Genomic DNA, 19,561 nt, shown 5'->3' with positions numbered 1-19,561 from the left:
TCAACTCAAGACAAAAGCATGCTGAAATTTGTTAAAATACATCTGGACTCCAAAGTGGAATCTTATTTAGCTTTAAGCTAGGTTCTCAGGAAAAAAAAAATGTTTTCCAAGCCTAATGAGCAGTTTTGCTGTGAACCCACTTTTGAGAACAAGAGATTGTAATGTAAGTGCTTGGCATGGGACATCGTGTATCACACTGAAATAAAGACATAGGCCAGCAAGGTATGCCTGAAGATTCGAGGTGGAAGGCATTTTCTTTGCCGGGTAACTCCAGAAAACACTTTGACATCCTGTCCATACCCACAATGTTTTATGATATATTAAGTTGAGCAAATTGATACCAGAGTGATGCACTGTAGCAGCTATAAATACCATGATATGCACATGAATATGTTTGTTGTTTTTAACGTTTATTTATTTTTTTAAATATGAAATTTATTGTCAAATTGGTTTCCATACAACAGCCAGTGCTCCAGTGGTGCATTCAGTTAGCGCACGGTACTTATACACATGAATTTTCGAAGTTTATTTATGGAGAAGGTGGAAGAACGAAAGACAGGTGACATCATAAGGTCAGAGTTTTTGAGTTACCTGAGCGCTTGTTGTGGATTCTATCCTTGAGAGACTTGCTTCGTATCTTCGGGTGCTATAAATAATATTCAAACACCCAGCCTTGCATTTACTTTTAATGTTTACATTGTAAAGGAAAATTGCCTAATTGCTCACCTTCCTAGAATGTTTGTGTTGTATCCTCTGGGTGGAACAACTGTATACATTGAAAAGAAATTTCCATAATTTTTGTAATTGGCTACTTTATACAGACGTTTCCTGCAAGAGAATGAAGGTGTTCGATGGAGGAAACAAACAATCCTTACCCTGACCTACCTAATCAAATATGTATATTTAATCTGTTTCATCACATTTGGAATAGGACTTTTGGGAAAGGAAGGAAAACAGAACAAAGTCATCTGTTTACTGCTTCTCTATAAATAAAAATGAAACTGATGAGCAAGGTAGAAGTCAATGCTGTAAAAACAGAAATAAAGTCCACATGTCATTTTTTCTTTCTTTTCTCTCCTAATTTTGTTATTTAGTGACTGTCGCAACCAAATGGATTGTGAAAGCCTTCTTTAGCTGAGAGGGGTGGTATAGAAAGGAAAAGGGGAAATCAAAGAGTCCTTAGAAAACAGCAGGGAAAGATTGAATTGTAAGGTAGCCTCTCTGTCTAGAACAACAATTCTCAGTTTTAACTGCAAATCAGAATCATCTGAAGAACCTTAAAAATTTGTAGATACCTGGATCCCATCCCTGGGAATTCTTATTTAATTGATCTGGGGTGGGGCTTCAATGTCAGTATTTTTTAAAGCTCCCCAGTGAGTTTAAAGGGTATTCAAGATGGAGAACCACTGTGGACACCAGCAGTAATCCACAGATCCCCAGGTGGCCTGCGTTTCCAGAGGTCTCATGTCTATGAGAGGAAGGGCATGAGCTATGGAAGATATAGCATTGGCAATCAGGTCGTCGGGGGCTGAAGACAGTCATGGTTCTGGAGAGATGGGCAGCCTCTCCACATCCTGGTTCCCTGTTTGTGCTCTTTGTTGGAAAGTTAGGAGACTAAGTAAGGAAATGCCATGAGATGTTTAGCGATCCTTGGGGTTTCCATATGCTACCCTTCATCTGAAGGCAACAGGTCTCCTTTTCCTCCTCCATCATATCTGAAGTCATCTGGCTGATTATCCAGGCAGAAACCACAGCAAACTTTCCAAAGCCTACATTGGAGAAATAAAGATAAACCAGGGAGCCTGGAGTCTGACCCAGACAAAGAGGAAAAAGCTTAAAAATTTTAGAAAAAGACAATTTAGGGGGATATATATGCAATATAACAGGAGCCAAGTTGGGGCTGGAAGCTGAACCATCATGTAGGAGCCAAAACAGGGATGTACTAAAGGGAAATGAGGCAACGGGAGATACAGAGAGGGGCATAATAATGGCAAGACACAGAGTTTTTTTGGTGCAAGACTGCTCTGGGAAGTATGATCTTGTGACTTCTCTCTAAGTCTCTAGGATATCCTAAAAGTTCTTGCTGGGCCAGTGTAATTTGACCCAAGTGATGCATGAGGGAGACCAATTTGGCAGAGGCCAGTATAGCTCAGAGGGAAGGAAGCTAGAGGCAGTTAGGAGGCCCCTTTGTTGGGTCTTCACTGGGTAACAGGTTCTGAAGGGGCTTGTGGGAATGGCATTACGGCAGTAAACTCAGCAGTGATGTGTTCATTGATTCTGGGGGAAGAGAGTGAAGGAGGATGAGGCGACAACGTGAATTTGTGGTTCTGAGTCTGCATGTCAAGGAGAACAGTAATGCCATCAACAGAGAGTATCAGGAAGATGAACTGATTCGGGAAATAACAGGATAAGTGTTAGATGCTGAGTGAGACATACAGGCAGGTCTTCCGGGTGAAACTATCTGACAGAGAGTAGAAAGTGCTGGATAGGAATTCCAGAGAGGGCGGGAACTGGAGCTAAAGATGCTTGTAGACTGAGTGTGTATATTGGGGAAGTGGGTGTGGAGAGAGAAAAAGAAGAGACTGTGGGATGGTCCAGAGGGTAGGAGAGGTCTACTGAAGCCAAAGGTTTCTGAAAAGCAAGGAGGATGAAGCATGAGAAGGGCTAGGCGACCCATTCTGGTAGTGGGAGGTCTCAAAAGAATTAGCCTCCTAGTTTCTGTGCTAGGAAGTGACCTCCACTTGCCCATCTTATACAAATTATAACTTCTCTCAAGGGGTTACTTTTTCCATGAGGTTTTTCTGACGATTCCATTCCTCGATTATTCCCTGTTCCTTAGCATTCCTTCAGCACTTCAAGCCTGCCAATGCATCCTGCATTTCCCTGGGATGGCGGCCTCACACACCTCTCCGGCTGCACGGAAGCAGCTTGACACTTTCTCACCTCAGGGATTATACCAATGGTGTCATGACCGGAAGTGCTGCCCAGCTGCAAGTCCCCGGCAGTGTGTTCTCCACAGGCAGTCCGCGTGATTTTTAGATGTAACCCTGACTATATGACAATCCTGTTTAAAACCTGTAATGGCTTCCACATGGAAGAAGGATCTGCTCTCAGACTCTGGTGCACAATGGGTCCCGTGGACTTCGTCTCCCTCCGTGCTCCCATCACTCATGTGCTCAGTGACTCCGGCTGTTTTTGTCTCAGGGCCGTTAAGGTTCCCATTCCTTCTGCTTTAAAGGTTCTTTCCCCAGAATTTCACATGGCTTCCTCTTCCTCACTCTTTGGGTCTTAGTCAAATAGCCTCCTGTCAGCAAGGTCTTCCTTGTCACCCTCAGGAATGCCATATGCTTTTCTTCCACACCACCCCCTACGTTGTTCCCACACTATCCTCTCCGATGGCATTTGTCAATATTGAAATTATCTTACTCGTTTGTTGTTATTTTCTCTCTTTGTCTAACATCTTGGCTACCAAGATACATATTCCCTGTGCCAGGAACACAGTAGGTGCTCATTAATTCTGTATTGGATGAATATTGAAATATTGAGTTTCTCCTGGGTTCAACAACAGTAGAATATATGTATATTTAAGTAGGCTTCATGCCCCAATACGGGGCTTGAACTCATGACCCTGAGATCAAGACCTGAGCTGAGATCAAGAGTCAGAGGCCTAACTGACTGAGCTACCCAGTCATCCCCAGAGTAGAATATTTAAAAAAAAATTTTTTTTAATGTTCATTCATTTTCGAGAGAAAGACAGAGAATGAGCAGGGGAGGGGCAGAGAGAGAGAGAGAGACAGACAGACAGACAGAATCCAAAGGAGGCTCCAGGCTCTGAGCTGTCGGCACAGAGACTGATGCTGGGCTAAAACTCATGAACCCCAAGATCATGACCTGAGCCAAAGTCAGACACTTAACCGACTGAGCCCCCCAGCTGCCCCCCAGAGTAGAATGTTTTCAAAAATAGCTGAAGAAGAATTGATAGACACCTTTTGGGGGGAAATTTAGATTTCCTTGTCTGGTGAGAATGTGCTCTTATGTTTTGCAGGAAGGTCATCAAAACGGCTCTGATCTAGAGGAAGTCATTTGTATCCTTTTCTCCAATAGGACAGTTTGACAAAGGGACTGGACCTGACTCAGCCTGAGCTGGAGGAGATATCCTGGTGTTGCTCTTCCAGGTGGGTGGGGAACAGGCAGCTGTATGGGTCACGCTTGAGCCGGGAACCTGCTGGTATTCATCCAGAAGAAAGGCAACCCGGGAGGCCATGGCTGAGTGGATTTTAGCACACGAAGTCTGGCCATCGTTTTCTTCTGTCCAGTTACAGTGATGCAGATTTGTATAGTGTTTCCATTGTTCCTCTGTGAGAAGCTCAAACTGCTACAAGGAAAATAAGAAAAGAAAGAGAGGACAATTTACCATATTTGTGCCAAATAACTAAGCCAGACTTGTGGGAAAGGTACTCATGGGCAGGGAATTCTCTAGAGTGGGCTCTGTGAGCTAGCAGGAGCTTCTGGAAGTGACTAAGCCACACTAGCTCAAAAGCTGTGTTTCTTATTCTCTTTGGGGAAATGGCTAATAATATTTATCTCTTATTTACAAGGCAGGAGGAAAGATTGGCATAGGAATTAGATGACCTGAGTTCTAATCCTGCACTGCCATCAGCTAGGCAGCCACGTGGCCTTGGGCCAAGTGATGCACTTTTCTGGGCTTCAGTTTCTTTATATTTAAAATAGAGGCATTGGCACATAACCCTAGCATCTGAAATGAATGTGCAATCAGGTTTTGATTTAACGCATCCCTCCTATGGTGGGCAGGATGTGATCAATCTTCACACCCCACTGCCTCGTACCAATAGAATCTCGTCTTTGATTTGCCGAGCCCGGTCTCCTAACTGAAACTCCAGCTCCTCCACCTGCTGCCGCAGGGCCTGGCGTAGAGTCTGCAGTTGCTCTGCCTCTTCCCTGCATGGAAAGAATAGAAAATCACCGAATTTCACATCACCTCCAAGCGCAGTCCTCCATCGTCCCTCTCAAGATGGAGGTCACTCCTCTGACATTTCTTTTCTTTTCTCTTCTCTTCTTTTCTCTTCTCCTCTTTTCTTTTTTCTTTCCTTTTCTTTTCTTTTCAGTTTATTTATTTATTTAGAGAGAGAGAGAGAGAGAGAGAGAGAAGAATCCCAAGCAGGCTCCGCAAGGTCGGCGTGGAGCTCAAGGCAGGTCTCAAACCCACAAACCATGAGATCATGACCTGAGTTGAAACCGAGAGTCCGAAGCTTAACCGACTAGTCACCCAGGTGCCTCACTCCTCTGGCATTTCTTAAAAGGGAATGTCACCTTCTTTATTTGTATCAGTTGCAGACATAGGTATATTACCAGGGCAGGTTTTCTTTCTTTTAAAATGTTTTTTTTTTTTAATTTATTTATTTTTGATAGACAGAGCTTGAGCAGGGGAGGGGCAGAGAAAGAGAGAGACACAGGACCAGAAGCAGGCTCCAGGCTCTGAGCTGTCAGCGCAGAGCCCAACGCGGGGCTCGAACCTGCAAACCATGGGATCATGACCTGAGCTGAAGTCGGATGCTCAACCAACTGAGCCACCCAGGCGCCCCAGGTTTCCTTTCTTTTTTAAACAACTCTATTGCAGAATAATTTGCATCCCACAAAATTTACCTATTTTAACAGTATACTACAATGATTTTTAGTAAAGTTGCCAAGTGATATCTCTCACCACCAGGCAGTTTAGGAATGCTTCCATCTGCCCCATAAAAGCTGTGCCCCTTAACAGTTGAACCCTATTCCCACCCTTCAGGACCAGGCAATGGCTAATCTACTTTTGGGATATATGCTTGTAATCTATGTGAAAATAATGCAGATTTCCAACATTTACATTTGCATAAGTCCCATTGACATCAATTGAAGATATCCCGCTGGCCACCCCTCTTCCCAGCTGACTGCCCATCCTCTGACTTCAAATAGCCTTGGCCTTAAAGAGTAAGTGTCGCTATCTAGCAAATAGCTCTCACTGACTCCCACTGAGAAAGCAAAGGACAAGAACAGGAAAGCAAAGGAAAAGGACTCATTTCTCATTAATCCTGCTCCCTGGTGCTCATCTGTCCTGCCCTGATTACCTTTCCTTGCTCCAGGTGTGTGGGCTGCTACTTTTATGACTCTCTTCAATAATTACCTTTCCTCCTCTGACATGTCCCTGTAAAAGAGTGCCTGCTGTCCTGTAAGGTGCCGTTCAATTTCCTCTAAATGCTCCCGGAAACACTGGCACACCGTCTTCATGGCTTCCATCTCCTGGACTGTGCACTGAGAACAATTAGAAAAGAGCTGAGAAGGGAGTCCTTCCTGATTCACTGCAAGAGCTCACCATGGCCGAGCCTGCCTTCCCACCTGGGCTCCCTGGTCTGCAGTGGAGCCCTATTGCTAATGTGTGGGGGAGAAAAGAGGGAAAGGCCAGCCTTTGGCTTCTCCAGGCTAGTGGAGGCAATACTGGTCTGGGACAGAAGAGCAGCTGTTATAGGACGGCCCTTGGTGGCATCGTGTCCCAGAGACAGAAAGGCTGTCTGGAGGACTAGGTGATGTGGGGGTGCAAGGATGTAGATAAGGGAGAGCAGTAGACAAACGCCCAGAGCGAGGGCTTGTGCTTAGAAAAGTTGAGTCTTGTTAAATCTTGTTTAATTTGGGTGCTGAATACTGCCTCACTCTGAATCTCAATAACATTGAACACATCTGTCTGGATGGTATGTGTTTGATTAGAGAGAGTCTGCTTAGAATATTTTTTTATTAGTCTTAGCCCTGCTTAACCACAATCCCTGGTGGTGAAATCTGCAGGATCAGCTCCATGTAGCTAACAAGCTCATCTGGAGTAAGGCAGACATAGATGAGGCATCCTACTCTCTTCATGAAGTGAATCTAGAATTGAACTCTGTCTATTCTCCCTATCCTGCTCCTTATTGCTCCTGATGTGAATCGTTCTTTAAATCGTACTTTCTCTGCATGACTGTGCTTCTGCCTTGGTTTCCTAATTTATGTATCTTCCCGCAGCCCCGAAGCCCAGTCCATTTGTCAGGAACCTCACGATTTGCTGAATTTTTACTAGTTACCCGCCTAGTTTTCCAGCCCAGGTTGGATCATGCTTTGAATAGATGCATGATCCAGAACCCCAGCATCTCCATCCATCTGACTTTAAGTGACATTAATGCTTTTTAGGCTGTAATGCTCTCTCTCCCAGGCCTGGTAGAGCTTCTGGAAAGCTCTTTAATTTTTTTTTTTAATGTTTATTTATTTTTGAGATACCAAGAGAGACAGAGCATGAGGATGGGGGGCAGGCAGAGAGAGGAGATACAGAATCTGAAGCAGGCTTCAGGCTCTGAGCTGTCAGTACAGAGCCCATATGGGGCTTGAACTCACGAATGGTGAGATCATGACCTGAGCCGAAGTCGGATGCTGAACTGACTCAGCCACCCAGGCACCCCTGGAAAGCTCTTTAAAAGAAGCTGATTTTTATGGCAGCCCTCTTTCAACTTCCTCTTATTCCTTCCACAGAGACTGGTCTTACAACTGTGTTAATTCCTCTTAGCCCTGTTTTTAGGAAGTCTCAGATTTCTTACTCTTGTCCCCAAAACGCCATGGTCAAATCCTGGCAGCCTCATGGTTATTTTTACTGAAATTGTCATAATGGATATACTTTCCTTCAAGTGATGTTTTTCTACTGAAAACTCCTCATCATTTTGCTTTGAGAGTTCAGTTTTGATTCCGTCCTCTAATATTTTTATATGAAAAACATACTTTACATGGTAAAACTCTCAAATTACTTTGGCTTCAGTGTGAGTACATTCGAACCAGGTAGAGGAGTCTTTGAACTGTTATTGATGTTGACAAGCATGCTTGAAAGGTGACCTCAGTAGGGCTCTTGAAACCAGAAAAATCTTAGAGGTCACGGAGGGCTCTTATTATAGAGAAGTGCTCTGAAACGGAATGGCAAACTGACTTGTCCAAGGTCAAAAAAGGGCAGATTTCAAGCCCAGGTATCCTGATTCATTTATTCTCTTCTCAAGATCTAACTGAGTTATAGCAGGGATTATTAACTACAGTGTAGCTGGACACAGGGAGAAGTTATTCGTTTCTTAAGAGTGAGTTGTTTGAATGGTCCTAATTGACAAGTTCTAGGGATGGTGAGGCCAGGGGCATGGAAATATGGCGCTCAAGTAGGCTGAGCATTAGAGACATTAAATATTATGCTTCATCTAGTTATTTTAGGGTAACCCTTTGTGATTGGAAGGCATGCAGGGCTGGAATTTAGGAATAACTGATGGCCATTTGGTCCCTCAGAAGGGAGTGATGCGGAAGATTCTGAAACACTGCCATCTTCTGGTCATTTGGAAATACTAAAGCTACATTTCAGCTCTAGAACAGGTATAGAAGTAGTTTCAGAGAAAAGGAAAAATTTCGGCAAGGAAAACAAAAAAGAAGTTGTTTTGAACTCTTTTTTCCAATATAAGTGTTGGGTTGTAACCCAAGGTTAATTGAAGGTCTACTTTGACGACCCAAGCCCATTAAAACAGACTTTAACTTCAATAGTAAGAGCAACAGCACCAGAAAACATTGAAACTTCACTTTTGAGTTGGCTCTGATTACTTTCTACGTTCTGTGTATGCTTCCTTTTTATTTAAATCTAAATAATAAACATTATAGAAGCACTTTCTAATATCTAAAAATCTTTTTCAGATAATATCATTTTCTTTCCTGGAGAGTTTTTTTTAAATTAATAAATTATTATGAAGAATTCACACACATATATAAGAATTAATCATACCTACAAACCATTATTTTAGATGACCCACAGGACAACAAAAATGGAATCTGCCAATTAGTCAAATGAGTCTCTGCACAGTTGCATATTTCTCTGTAAGGGGATGAGATGGGGATTTTTCTGAGTCTTTTATCTAAAATTGCAGTTACTTTCAAAGCGCAGTTGGAACTTCCATTGACAGGTAAGAGATAGTACCTATCCCTGCCTATAATCTTCATGTGGTTCAAGATCCATTTTCCAGATAATTTTTTTTTATAAATAATTTTTGTAGTCCTAGCTAGCACTTAGCATCTGATTTAGAGACATTTTTCTCCAGAATATTTTTCAGGCCTTACAAACCCAGACTCACCCACCATAGATGGCTTTTCTCTTCATTCTTGAGTTTGTTCTTCAGTTTAAGTAGCCTCCTCTCATGGGTGAATGCATTCCCCCATTTTTACTTGCTTTTCTGCAAGTGTGTGTGTGTGCATGTGTGTATACCCGCACGTAAGTATAATAATGCACGTGTGTGTTGATTATTTTCTTTGAATGTATGTTTGTGGTTCCTTGAATCTAAATATGGAGAAATGCACTGTCATCTAATAAAACCTGACATGCTATGCATTTCAGGATGTATAATGTCAGATCAAGTTGTTGTAAAAATAGCATCAAAAAAATTTTTTTAATGTTTATTTTTGAAGGAGAAAGAGACAGTGTGAGCGGGAGAGGGACAGAGAGAGCGGGAGACGCAGAATCTGAAGCAGGCTCCAGGCTCCCAGCTGTCAGCACAGAGCCCGACATGGGGCTTGAACCCATGAGATCATCACCTGAGCTGAAGTTGGACTCTTAACTGACTGAGGCACCCAGGCGCCCCCTCATTGTTTTTTTGGATAATTGTGAATTCTAAGAGGAGAGCAGGCTAAGGTAATGTGAGACAAGGTTTTAGAAAACATGAGCTGGTTGTATGGACACTCTCATTTAAATGCCTACTCATTTGAAAGCCACACACAAGTCTAAAGATGGTCATTGTGCATAATGAGATGCAAAACCCCTGTATTTTCTGCAGAAGTGCTGATGTCTCATAGTGTCAAGTGAAGAGAAAGGTCTATTTCCAGTTGCCAGATCTCTCCACACAGCTGGGTCTACGTGGGCCCAAGGTCATCTGTTAACACCAGCTAGAGAAATGAGGAGGGCTCTGTCTGCATGGAGGGTCACTCACCCCTGGAGGTGGCCCAGGCTTAATCGGTGGTCCTCGTTCTAATCAGTGTCTTCCTGCCTGGCTTCCAGAGCCAGTCCTTATCCTGTACCTGGCTCTGAGCTTCCCCCCATGCTATGTCTCAGAAGCAGCCATACAATTAGCATTTTCTAGGGCTTTCTGTGTGCTGGGCACTGTTTTGAGTGCCTGAGTGTGCTGAGTGCTTCACAAGCAATCTCTCACTTAACCTAAAACAAGCCTGTGTTGGTGGCATGAACAGTCTCCCTATTTTACAAAACAGGCTCAGAGAGCGTTCATACCTTGTGCTAGATTATTCAGCTAAGTGAATTTAGGACGGAGAACTGTTCAGTCAGACTGAATTGGAGATGAGGTACAGATGCGTTACTGTTTATAACCTTACACATGACTTCATTGTTCTAGATCCCTCTGTAAATGGGGATTAATAATGAAATTTGCCTCCTTACTTCAGAAGGTGATTGATTGGACGCATCAGATAAGAAGAAATTTGAGGGCATATATGGTAAGCTATAAAACACTTTACAGAGGGGCGCCTGGGTGGCTCGGTCGGTTGAGCGTCCGACTTCGGCTCAGGTCATGATCTCACGGTCCACGAGTTCGAGCCCCGCATCAGGCTCTGTGCTGACCGCTCAGAGCCTGGAGCCTGTTTCGGATTCTGTGTCTCCCTCTCTTTCTGCCCCTCCCCTGTTCATGCTCTGTCTCTCTCTGTCTCAAAAATAAATAAACGTTAAAAAAAAAATTAAAAAAAAAAACACTTTACAGATACTACTCATGATCTGAGATAGAAAGGCATGCCCTCAGTGCCTGCATTCAGGAGGCCTGAACATTATCCCCAACGTGGTATCGCTCCATCTGTCTTCCCGTCTTTGCAGAGATGAATACTTACAGAACACAACTCCCTCACTGCAGTGTCCTGAAGGACGTTCAAAGTCTTCATGAACTGGGCCTCCAAATGATTATGGAAGCATGGGCAGTGCCTACAGGCTGAGGGCACAGGGTTGGGGCTCTGCCTCTCTGAGTGGCAGTGCGAACAGTGATGACAGCAGACACAGCAGTGAGCGGGTACGGCATGGCTGATGCCAGCTGGGTAGATACGAGGGAAGCCTGTGTCTAGAGAGGCAGATTTGGTGAGACTTGGGGCCGAACAGCAATGCCAGGGCCTAGGCTCACGTATATAGGTCTGAATGGAAACATCACTGCACTGTCTTGATTCTGTCTCCAGTCCTGGTTCTGTTGTGGGGACAGGGTCACACAGAGTGCATTCTAAAGTGGTTCCTTTAGAATCAGTCCCCAGAGCCACAGCATTCTGAGCAGCTGATGCCAGATTGGAGGACATCTGGACTGTCACAGCCTTGGAGCTCACAGTGTTTGAGTCAGCGTTTGGAGGAAGGTTTTCCATCTCAGGTTCTGCCCTAGGTGGTATTTGACCCAAAGCACTAAATGTTGGCTTTGCTTGGGGAGTATCTCCAGCCAGTGTGCCTAGGTGGGGAATGGACTTTTTGGATATCTGAATGAGGTCAACTGTATAGGGCATGATGTTACTGGGCCTGGGGACGTGCTGTGGTGGACTTTCTCCCATCGGTAAGATACTGTTGGTGTCAGAATGAGTTTTACTGCCTTCTTCTTCGGTTGGGGCCTCAGAGTCAACATGGAGGAACTTGTTGTGAGCAGGTTCAATTCCAGGTGATCTTTGGAACTCGCAGCAGTGGCTTTGCACATGTATTTCCCCAGGCCCCTCAGGCTTCAGCAACCCGTCCTTCATTTTTGCGATATGGGTCGCCATAAACCCCAGAGGACAATCACATGTAGAGGTGACTGTGCCCACCACAGTCTCACATTCAGTTGGGGGCATGGGTGGGGACTGCCTCACTTGGCTCCCTTTCCCCGAGCGCTCTCCCCCTCTGGTGGTCCTGTGAAGGGCACTATCTGGGGTCAGTGGCCGTGGTGGCTCCTCCATATCCTCAAACTGAGACTCTTTCTCTGCCATTTGTATCGAGGCCTTTTCTTCCAAGAGACTCCAGCCTTGATATGGAAAGGATGTGCCCACCGTACCCTTGTAATCAGACTCATCTGACTCTGGTTGGCAGCCCTGGGGTGAGACTGCATGCTGGCTCTGATCCCTCGGCTGTCTACATCCATCCTCAGCAGGACTCTGGCTGCTTGGCAAGGAAGGCATCTGTGTGAGAAACCAGGATAAAGGCAAATGGGTCGGGAGGGTGGTGGAAGCACTCGGTTTAAGAAGTGGGTGCATCTGGGGCACCTGGGTGGCTCAGTCTGTTAAGCGTCTGACTCTTCATCTTGGCTCAGGTCATGATCTCACAGTTCATGGGTTTGAGCCCCACCTCTGGCTCCGAGCTGCAGACCCTGCTTTAGATTTTCTCTCTTTCTCTCTCTCTCTCTCTCTCTCTCTGCCCCTCCTCAGCTCACACACGCGCGCTCTGTCTCTGTCTCTTGGGAAAAAAAAAAAATGTGTGTGTCGTTTCTTTATCATTACCATTGACTTAGGAGTCAGGAGATCAGGGTTACAAATTCAGGTTTATGTTAGTTTACTACTTTAACTGGGACCTTCTCTCTAGGAGGCTCACCTTCCTTATTTAGCAAAGTCAAAAGAAAAAAAAAAAGGAAAGGAATGCTAAGCTTTATGGCACCTTGCTTTTTTTTTTATTTGTTTAATGTTTATTTATTTTTGAGAGAGACAGAGTGTTGAGTGGGGGAGGGGTAGAGAGAGAGGGAGACACAGAATCTGAAGCAGGCTTGGAGCTGTCAGCAAGGAGCCCGAGGCAGGGCTCGAACTCAAGGACTGCTAGATCATGACCTGAGCTCAACTGGCTGAGCCCCCCAGGTGTCCCTATGGCACCTTGTTTATTGTGACTTCATCGTCCCCTGTCCCTTTGGTGCCTAGGGTGCATATCTTCTAAGGGCTGGTTGCTCTTTTCCAAATGTGGCAGCGTGTAATCTACTTATCTTTCTTTTTACTCCTATTCCAGCCCTCCAGGGACTTTCTACCTGCAGGGGCAGTGGTTCTGGTGGTTCATCCAGGAACCCGCTGCTGTCAGACTGGCAGCTGTTTTCTCTGTTCACTGTGGCACCTGTGGAAAGAAATAAAGAGGCCTGGAGTAAGTGAAGGGAAATAGGCTGTCAACAGGACTGAGATCAAACCCCCTCTGTGCCCGACATGCCGTAGATCCTCATAAATGCCCAATGCAGAAATGTAGATGAAGGAGGGAATTACAAGGATTTACTTTATCGATTGTCAGAGGGCCTATGGAAAATTGTGCCACTGGTTTCCTGATACAAGGAGTAAAAACATGAAATAAAGTAAAAAGAACTACCATCTCTTAAAACTAAATAACAAATGATTGTGATGCGTCTTGACTAAGGGGTAGAAAATCCAGCAGGAAATGGGTATATCTTAAATGCCACGCTGATAAAACAATAACAAACAAAATGTATATATCTGTGTGTATATATTTTGCAATGAACTGAATATTATGGCCCCCAAAAGTCATATGTTGAAATCCTAACCCCCACGGTGATGGTATTAAGAGGTGGGGCCTTCAGGAAGTGATCAGGAAATGAGAGCCGAGGTCTCATTAATAGAGTTAGTACCTTATAAAAAAGACCCCAGAGAGGAGAGCCCCCTTGTCCCTTCCACCATGCAGGAACACAGTGAGAAGGTGACCATCTGTGGACCAGGAAGTGGCTCTTCACCAGGCACTGAAATGGCCCAGCACCTTGATCTTGAACTTCTAGCCTCCAGAACTAGGAGAAATTCATTTCTGTTGTTTATAAGCCACTCAATGTGTGGTATTCTGTTATAGCAGCCCTAACTGACTAAGACATGTATATCTTCTTTATTTTTTTTTTTTTTAACGAAATGTTAGATAAGAACCTAGCTAGCTTCATCTGGACTCTCTATGACTACAAGTCTGTGCTCATGTTTTAGACTGCTTCTCTTGTCATTGCAATAGGCTGGAAGGGGCAGAGAAAGAACAGTGTTAAGTGAGGGCAGATAACAACTTTGTAAACATAAGCGTCTGGAAATTCTAAATCTATTTGAACTTTTTGCATAGATATGTTACATTAGCGGGGGTGGGGGATATGGGTGGCTACTAGAGGATCAACTTGCTAAAGATTAAATTGTAGGATTTTTTTGCTGCTCTTTAATAAGAAATGCTTTATGGGGTTAGAAGAGGAAGTCACCTGGGCAGAGGGCATTTGGAGAATAGCCCTTCTTCTACAAGAAGCAGAAAGAGGAGCCTCATTTGTCCTAGGAGAAAGGTTGGGTGTGGGTCTGGGGAGTGGGGTTGTTGATGGATGTCATGCTTGGCTATTTGGTATCTAAGTGAGAAACAGGGAATTTACCTTTGCTTGAAGCACTAGCTGCTGCAGAGGAGTTAAAAGCAAAAAGCACACAAACAAGCAGTCCAACCTCTGCTTAAGTGTTCTGGATCCAGCCCTCAAGGGAAGCCCTGCTAATAAGGGTAGCAGCACCTCATCTCCTTCTAGGACTCTCTCCCACCAGTCTTAACTGCCCATCTGTCTGAACAGAGATAATTGGTGGAGATGTGGTTCCAGAGGTGGTCGCCCCAACCCAAATTCTAACTATCCCATCCTGGGGTCAGAGTAAAGAGAAAGAAGCTTAGCTTTGTAGAATCTAAGTTTATAAACTCCATATTCTTTAATTCAGCCTCCATTAAAGTGAAAATCTAAAAATCAGAGACTGTAAGTTTTTTTTTTAATATGAAATTTATTGTCAAGTTGGTTTCCATAAAACACCCAGTGCTCATCCTAACAGGTGCCCTCCTCAATGCCCATTACCCACCCTCCCCTCCCTCCCACCCCCCATCAACCCTTAGTTTATTCTCAGTTTTTAACAGTCTCTTATGGCTTGCCTCCCTCCCTCTCTAACTTTTTTTTTCTTCCCCTCCCCCAAGGTCTTCTGTTAAGTTTCTCAGGATCCACATAAGAGTGAAAACATATGGCATCTATCCTTCTCTGTATGACTTATTTCACTTAGCATAACACTCTCCAGTTCCATCCACGTTGCTACAAAAGGCCAGATTTCATTCTTTCTCATTGCCAAGTAGTATTCCATTGTGCATATAAACCACAATTTCTTTATCCATTCATCAGTTGATGGATATTTAGGCTCTTTCCATAATTTGGCTATTGTTGAAAGTGCTGCTATAAACATTGGGGTACAGGTGCATCAGCACTCCTGTATCCCTTGGGTAAATTCCTAGCAGTGCTATTGCTGGGTCATAGGGTAGATCTATTTTTAATTTTTTGAAGAACCTCCACACTGTTTTCCAGAGGGGTTGCACCAGTTTGCATTCCTACCAACAGTGCAAGAGGGTTCCCATTTCTCCACATCCTCTCTAGCATCTATAGTCTCCTTATTTGTTCATTTTAGCCACTCTGACCAGCGAGAGGTGGTATCTCAGTGTGGTTTTGATTTGTATTTCCCTGCTGAGGAGTGATGTTGAGCATCTTTTCATGTGCTTATTGGCCATCTGGATGTCTTCTTTAGAGAAGTGTCTATTCATGTTTTCTTCCCATTTCTTCACTGGATTATTTGTTTTTTTGGGTGTGGAGTTTGGGGAGTTCTTTATAGATTTTGGATACTAGCCCTTTAATATGAGACTGTAAGTTTTTAATAGCTTAAACCTAGAGTGATGGGAGAAAATTTGAGAAAACAATGTCTTTGACCTTGCTGTTACCTCTTATTCTATAGTTAAGGGTAAAACATGGAAAATGGTTTCTGGTTATAGACTTAAAGAAGACTTCTGCTTCTGGCAAGCTGGAGTAATAAGAACTATATTTCCCTCCCCTGAAACAACTAAAAAACTGGACAAGGTATGTGAAAAAATGGTTTCAAGAGTACAGGCATCAGATAATTAAAAATGGCTGTAGCTGTCCCTGAAAGGCAGGAACAAATAATGTGGGCCCTATGATCACTCAGCTTCCTGCCTTGAGATGGTTTGCAGGCTGTGGTGTAGGGAGGGAGGGCAGACCCAGGCAGAACCTGGCAGACTCTCTAAGTTGAAAAGATAAAACTAAGAGTCTGGAATGGCTGAGCCAGCTGGAGTTTGCAGGGAAGAGTGGAAGAGAGGAGAGATCTTCACAAAGAGATGACTCACAGAAACCCCCCTTAGTATTTACCAGAGGGGCTGATCAGCTCCTGAGGAAACACCAAAGACTAGGGAAAGAATCACTGGAAAGGATTAGAAGACACAGTGCCTACCACTCATGCAGGCCTGGAATAGTGCAATGCTTCCATCAGCCAGATTCCCAAGCCTCACAATTCTCAGAGCACTGGTGAGGCAGAGTACTCAGAAGGTCTTACTTCAGGAGTGAGGACCAATTTCCCCCACATCACAAATCCTAAAAGTGAGAGTTGAAAGGATCAAACTGGTTCCCAGTAACTCAGCTGTGTCCCAGACCTAAGCTCAAGCATATTTATGGAAATAGAGTAATATCTAGCACCCACAAAGTAAAATCTACAATATCTGGCATCTAACAAAAAATATCAGGCATGTAAAGAAGCAGAAAAGTATGACCCATGTGAGGAAAACAACCCAATAAACTGAAACTGACACAGATGTTAGAATCACCTACCAGGATAATGGTCTGACTATGGTCCATATGTTTAAGAAGCTAGAAGAAAGATTAAATATGATAAGGAGGAGACTGCTAGATATTAAAAAATACCCAAATAGAAATTCCAAAAATGAAAACTACAATGTCTCAGGTAAAATACATATTGGGTGGAATTAACAGCATTTTAGAAATTGCCGGAGAAAAAATACATGAAATTGAAGACATAGCAGTAGAAAGTATCCCTAATACAAAATAGACATTATAGCTTTCAGCCTTTTGCTAAGATCAAGTGTAAAAAGCAGAGATTAAAGAAAAATTTCTTTAAATCAAAAGAGCATCTGTGAGCCATGGGACAAGCCAAGTAATGGAACATGTAGGTCATTGGAATATCCCAAAGAGGAGGGGGTGCACTGGAAGAAATGTTTCAAAAAAAAGTTTCTTTCAAGATGTTCAACAAACCCCAAGCACAAGAAATATATACCAAGAAGAAAACTGTACCAAGGTACATCAAAGTGAAATTTTCCAACACAAATGATGAAGAGAAAAGTCTTAAAATCAGCCAGAAACAAAAAGACACATTATACACAAAGGAAACAAAGTTAAGGAAGGCAGAGAGTTTCTCCCTGGAAACGATCTAAGTGAGAAGACAGTGGAGTGACATCATTACAGTGCTGCAAGAAAAAAAGGTGCAGGTAAGTTTTAAAGACTTTTTTTAATTCTCTAAATCTTTTAAAATAACAACTAACTCTTTAAACAAAACACACTAACAGTGTAGTGTGAGGTTTATAACAAAGACCTAGGAGAGTAAAACAAACGAACCAACAATCACCTGTTATAAAATTGAGTAGTTTATATGGAAGGAACTCCCTGTGAAGTTTCCCTTTAACTATGAGGTACAATCTTTACAGAGACCTTAGCCTGGGTAACAGAATACTTGTTTACTTGTTGACAAAGGAAATAGTGTATACCTGTTGTATATTTATTATAGGAAATTTACTTGTGTAATATTTACAGAATATGGTAGAATATTTAAGACTTCACTGCTCTTGTTATAATTAACTCAACCAATATTAAAACTCTTCTAGAGTTTTAGTTTTTTAGTCTTCTAGGCTCTTAGTTTTGTCTTTCAAATCACCTTTTTTTCTTCTTATATCAACTATGGGTATGAAATAAATGATGATTAGGGCAGAAACCTTTCAAACTCTCAATGCAGAATGTCAAATACTTTTTTGGTACCACCCAAGGGCCCTGATCACTTTGGCTGGGGCCTCTCCACTGACTAGCCCTCCAGAGTGGATGGCTGATCGTCAAGAGTTTTCTACACAAGACTCCTGTTCCAGTTTACATGCTTCGGGACCCACATTCTACTTAGCCCCCAGAACCACTTTGCAGTAGACAGAGCATGGGACAGGAGAAAGCAAGAAGGGACTGATTTTTACCGCTCACTCTCTGTCCTCATACCATGTAAACGTTAAAGGGCCCAGAGATATTCGATAGCTGGGTTGAACCTTGCTGAAGGACGGACAAAACAGTTGGAACCTCTTCCTCTTTCTATATGTTTTGGTGCAAGATTTGCACCGCAAGCTGTGAAGGACTCCAGGTACATCATTAGTCTTTGAACTTACTAGATAATCCCTAACCAATTACTATTATTGCGTATAAGCTTCATATAAAATGGTTGCTATTCCTCTTCTTACAAGTCTAAGATGAAATTGTGCATTCAAGTACTAGAACAAAATTCTATGTTGGGGTTCATTCCTCCATATGCTGGTTGGTCCATATCAATCTGGTCCAAATGGAAATAAACAACCACTAACATGAAGGGCCTCTAAAAGGTAAAAAGAGTAATTTCCTCTAAGATGGATGTTTAAAAATTATAACCGTTACCTTCAGTTAATTTAAAGCACAACAAACAAAAACAACAAAAATAACCTCTGAAACTCATTTAAGTGTATTTGTGAAACAACCAGATTTTGAGAGTTTTTCTTTGATGGTGAGATCAAATGGTGGAATTGGGCATAGTTCTCCCAGGAATAGAGGCTTGTTTATCTTGTATTTTAGAAGTCAAATATATGCATCTGAATCATTTAGAAAGAGTCACCAAGCAAAATGTGGGCCAGTTTACAGATGGTTTAGTTTCTTCAGAAAACTAAAAATCTTTCTTGCCTATAAACCACCTTTTCAGCAACTAGACAATAAACATCTTGAAATTGGGTTTGCAAAATTCTAAATATTCCCTTAAGGTTGTAGCAATTAAATGATACAAAGGGTGAGAAACTTCCCCACCCAGGGTGGCTACAATAGATCAATAGATGATGAAACAAACAGACAAATTCAAATGTGTTTGTTTGTTACTCCTATGTCCTCACACCTAATAAGTGATATGGAGAGCAAGACTTATGGGAAGACAGTTTGGCCTCTGGTGGGAGTGATGGAAGTACTACCAGCACCCCCAGGCCAACCCAGCTCAGTTGCTGAAACCATCTAGGCCAGGTTTGGGAGAACTTTAGAAGTCTCATCACCTACAATGGAATTTTCCACAGACTCTTAATATGCCCAAGAACTACAGCTCCTCCGTAATTCACTAGGTTGGGGCCTTGACTTCCCACCTTACCTCTACCTACCAGTCTTTTTCTCCTAGCTAGATCTTATTATTCAAACCCTCCACTACGGGAGGGATGCTGTTCCAAACCACCATCAGCCATCTTATGGGTTTGTCATGCCCCTTTTAGACTGCTGGGTCCCCCACTCTGCCAATCCCATAGCTCAAGGGGGCTAACTTCACTACATCATATGTTACTGAGATCCATACAGGTCCCATAACCGAGTCATTTAGAAAATCTGGAACCAGATCTACTAGATTCAGATTCTGACTCTCTCATTTATTAGCTGTGTGATCTAGGGCACGCCATTTATGCTCTCTGAATGTTTCA

General features: G+C 43.1%; 1 protein-coding gene across 2 annotated transcripts in view; it reads right to left on the bottom strand.

Annotated features, from left to right (window-relative positions):
* Positions 1 to 414: 414 nt before the first annotated feature.
* Positions 415 to 19,561, bottom strand: part of ITPRID1 (ITPR interacting domain containing 1) — a 107,799-nt gene continuing 88,652 nt past the window's right edge. The window contains exons 10-14 of one of the 2 annotated variants that reach the window (XM_081795052.1): positions 13,032 to 13,114; positions 10,912 to 12,201; positions 6,179 to 6,306; positions 4,848 to 4,959; positions 415 to 4,375 (exon numbers count right to left, since the gene is read on the bottom strand). In XM_081795052.1, coding sequence (XP_081651178.1) covers positions 4,070 to 4,375; positions 4,848 to 4,959; positions 6,179 to 6,306; positions 10,912 to 12,201; positions 13,032 to 13,114 — 1,919 coding nt within the window. In that variant the 3' untranslated portion in view covers positions 415 to 4,069. The remainder of the gene's footprint in view (positions 4,376 to 4,847; positions 4,960 to 6,178; positions 6,307 to 10,911; positions 12,202 to 13,031; positions 13,115 to 19,561) is intronic. The other variant, XM_060632848.3, reaches the window with a different exon arrangement.

This window comes from Panthera onca, chromosome A2 (assembly GCF_046562875.1).
Source record: "Panthera onca isolate mPanOnc1 chromosome A2, mPanOnc1 haplotype 2, whole genome shotgun sequence".
In the NCBI taxonomy this organism is placed as follows: Eukaryota; Metazoa; Chordata; class Mammalia; order Carnivora; family Felidae; genus Panthera; species Panthera onca.
The sequence above is the reverse complement of the archived record's forward strand: the minus strand, read 5'-3'. Positions and strand labels throughout refer to the sequence as shown.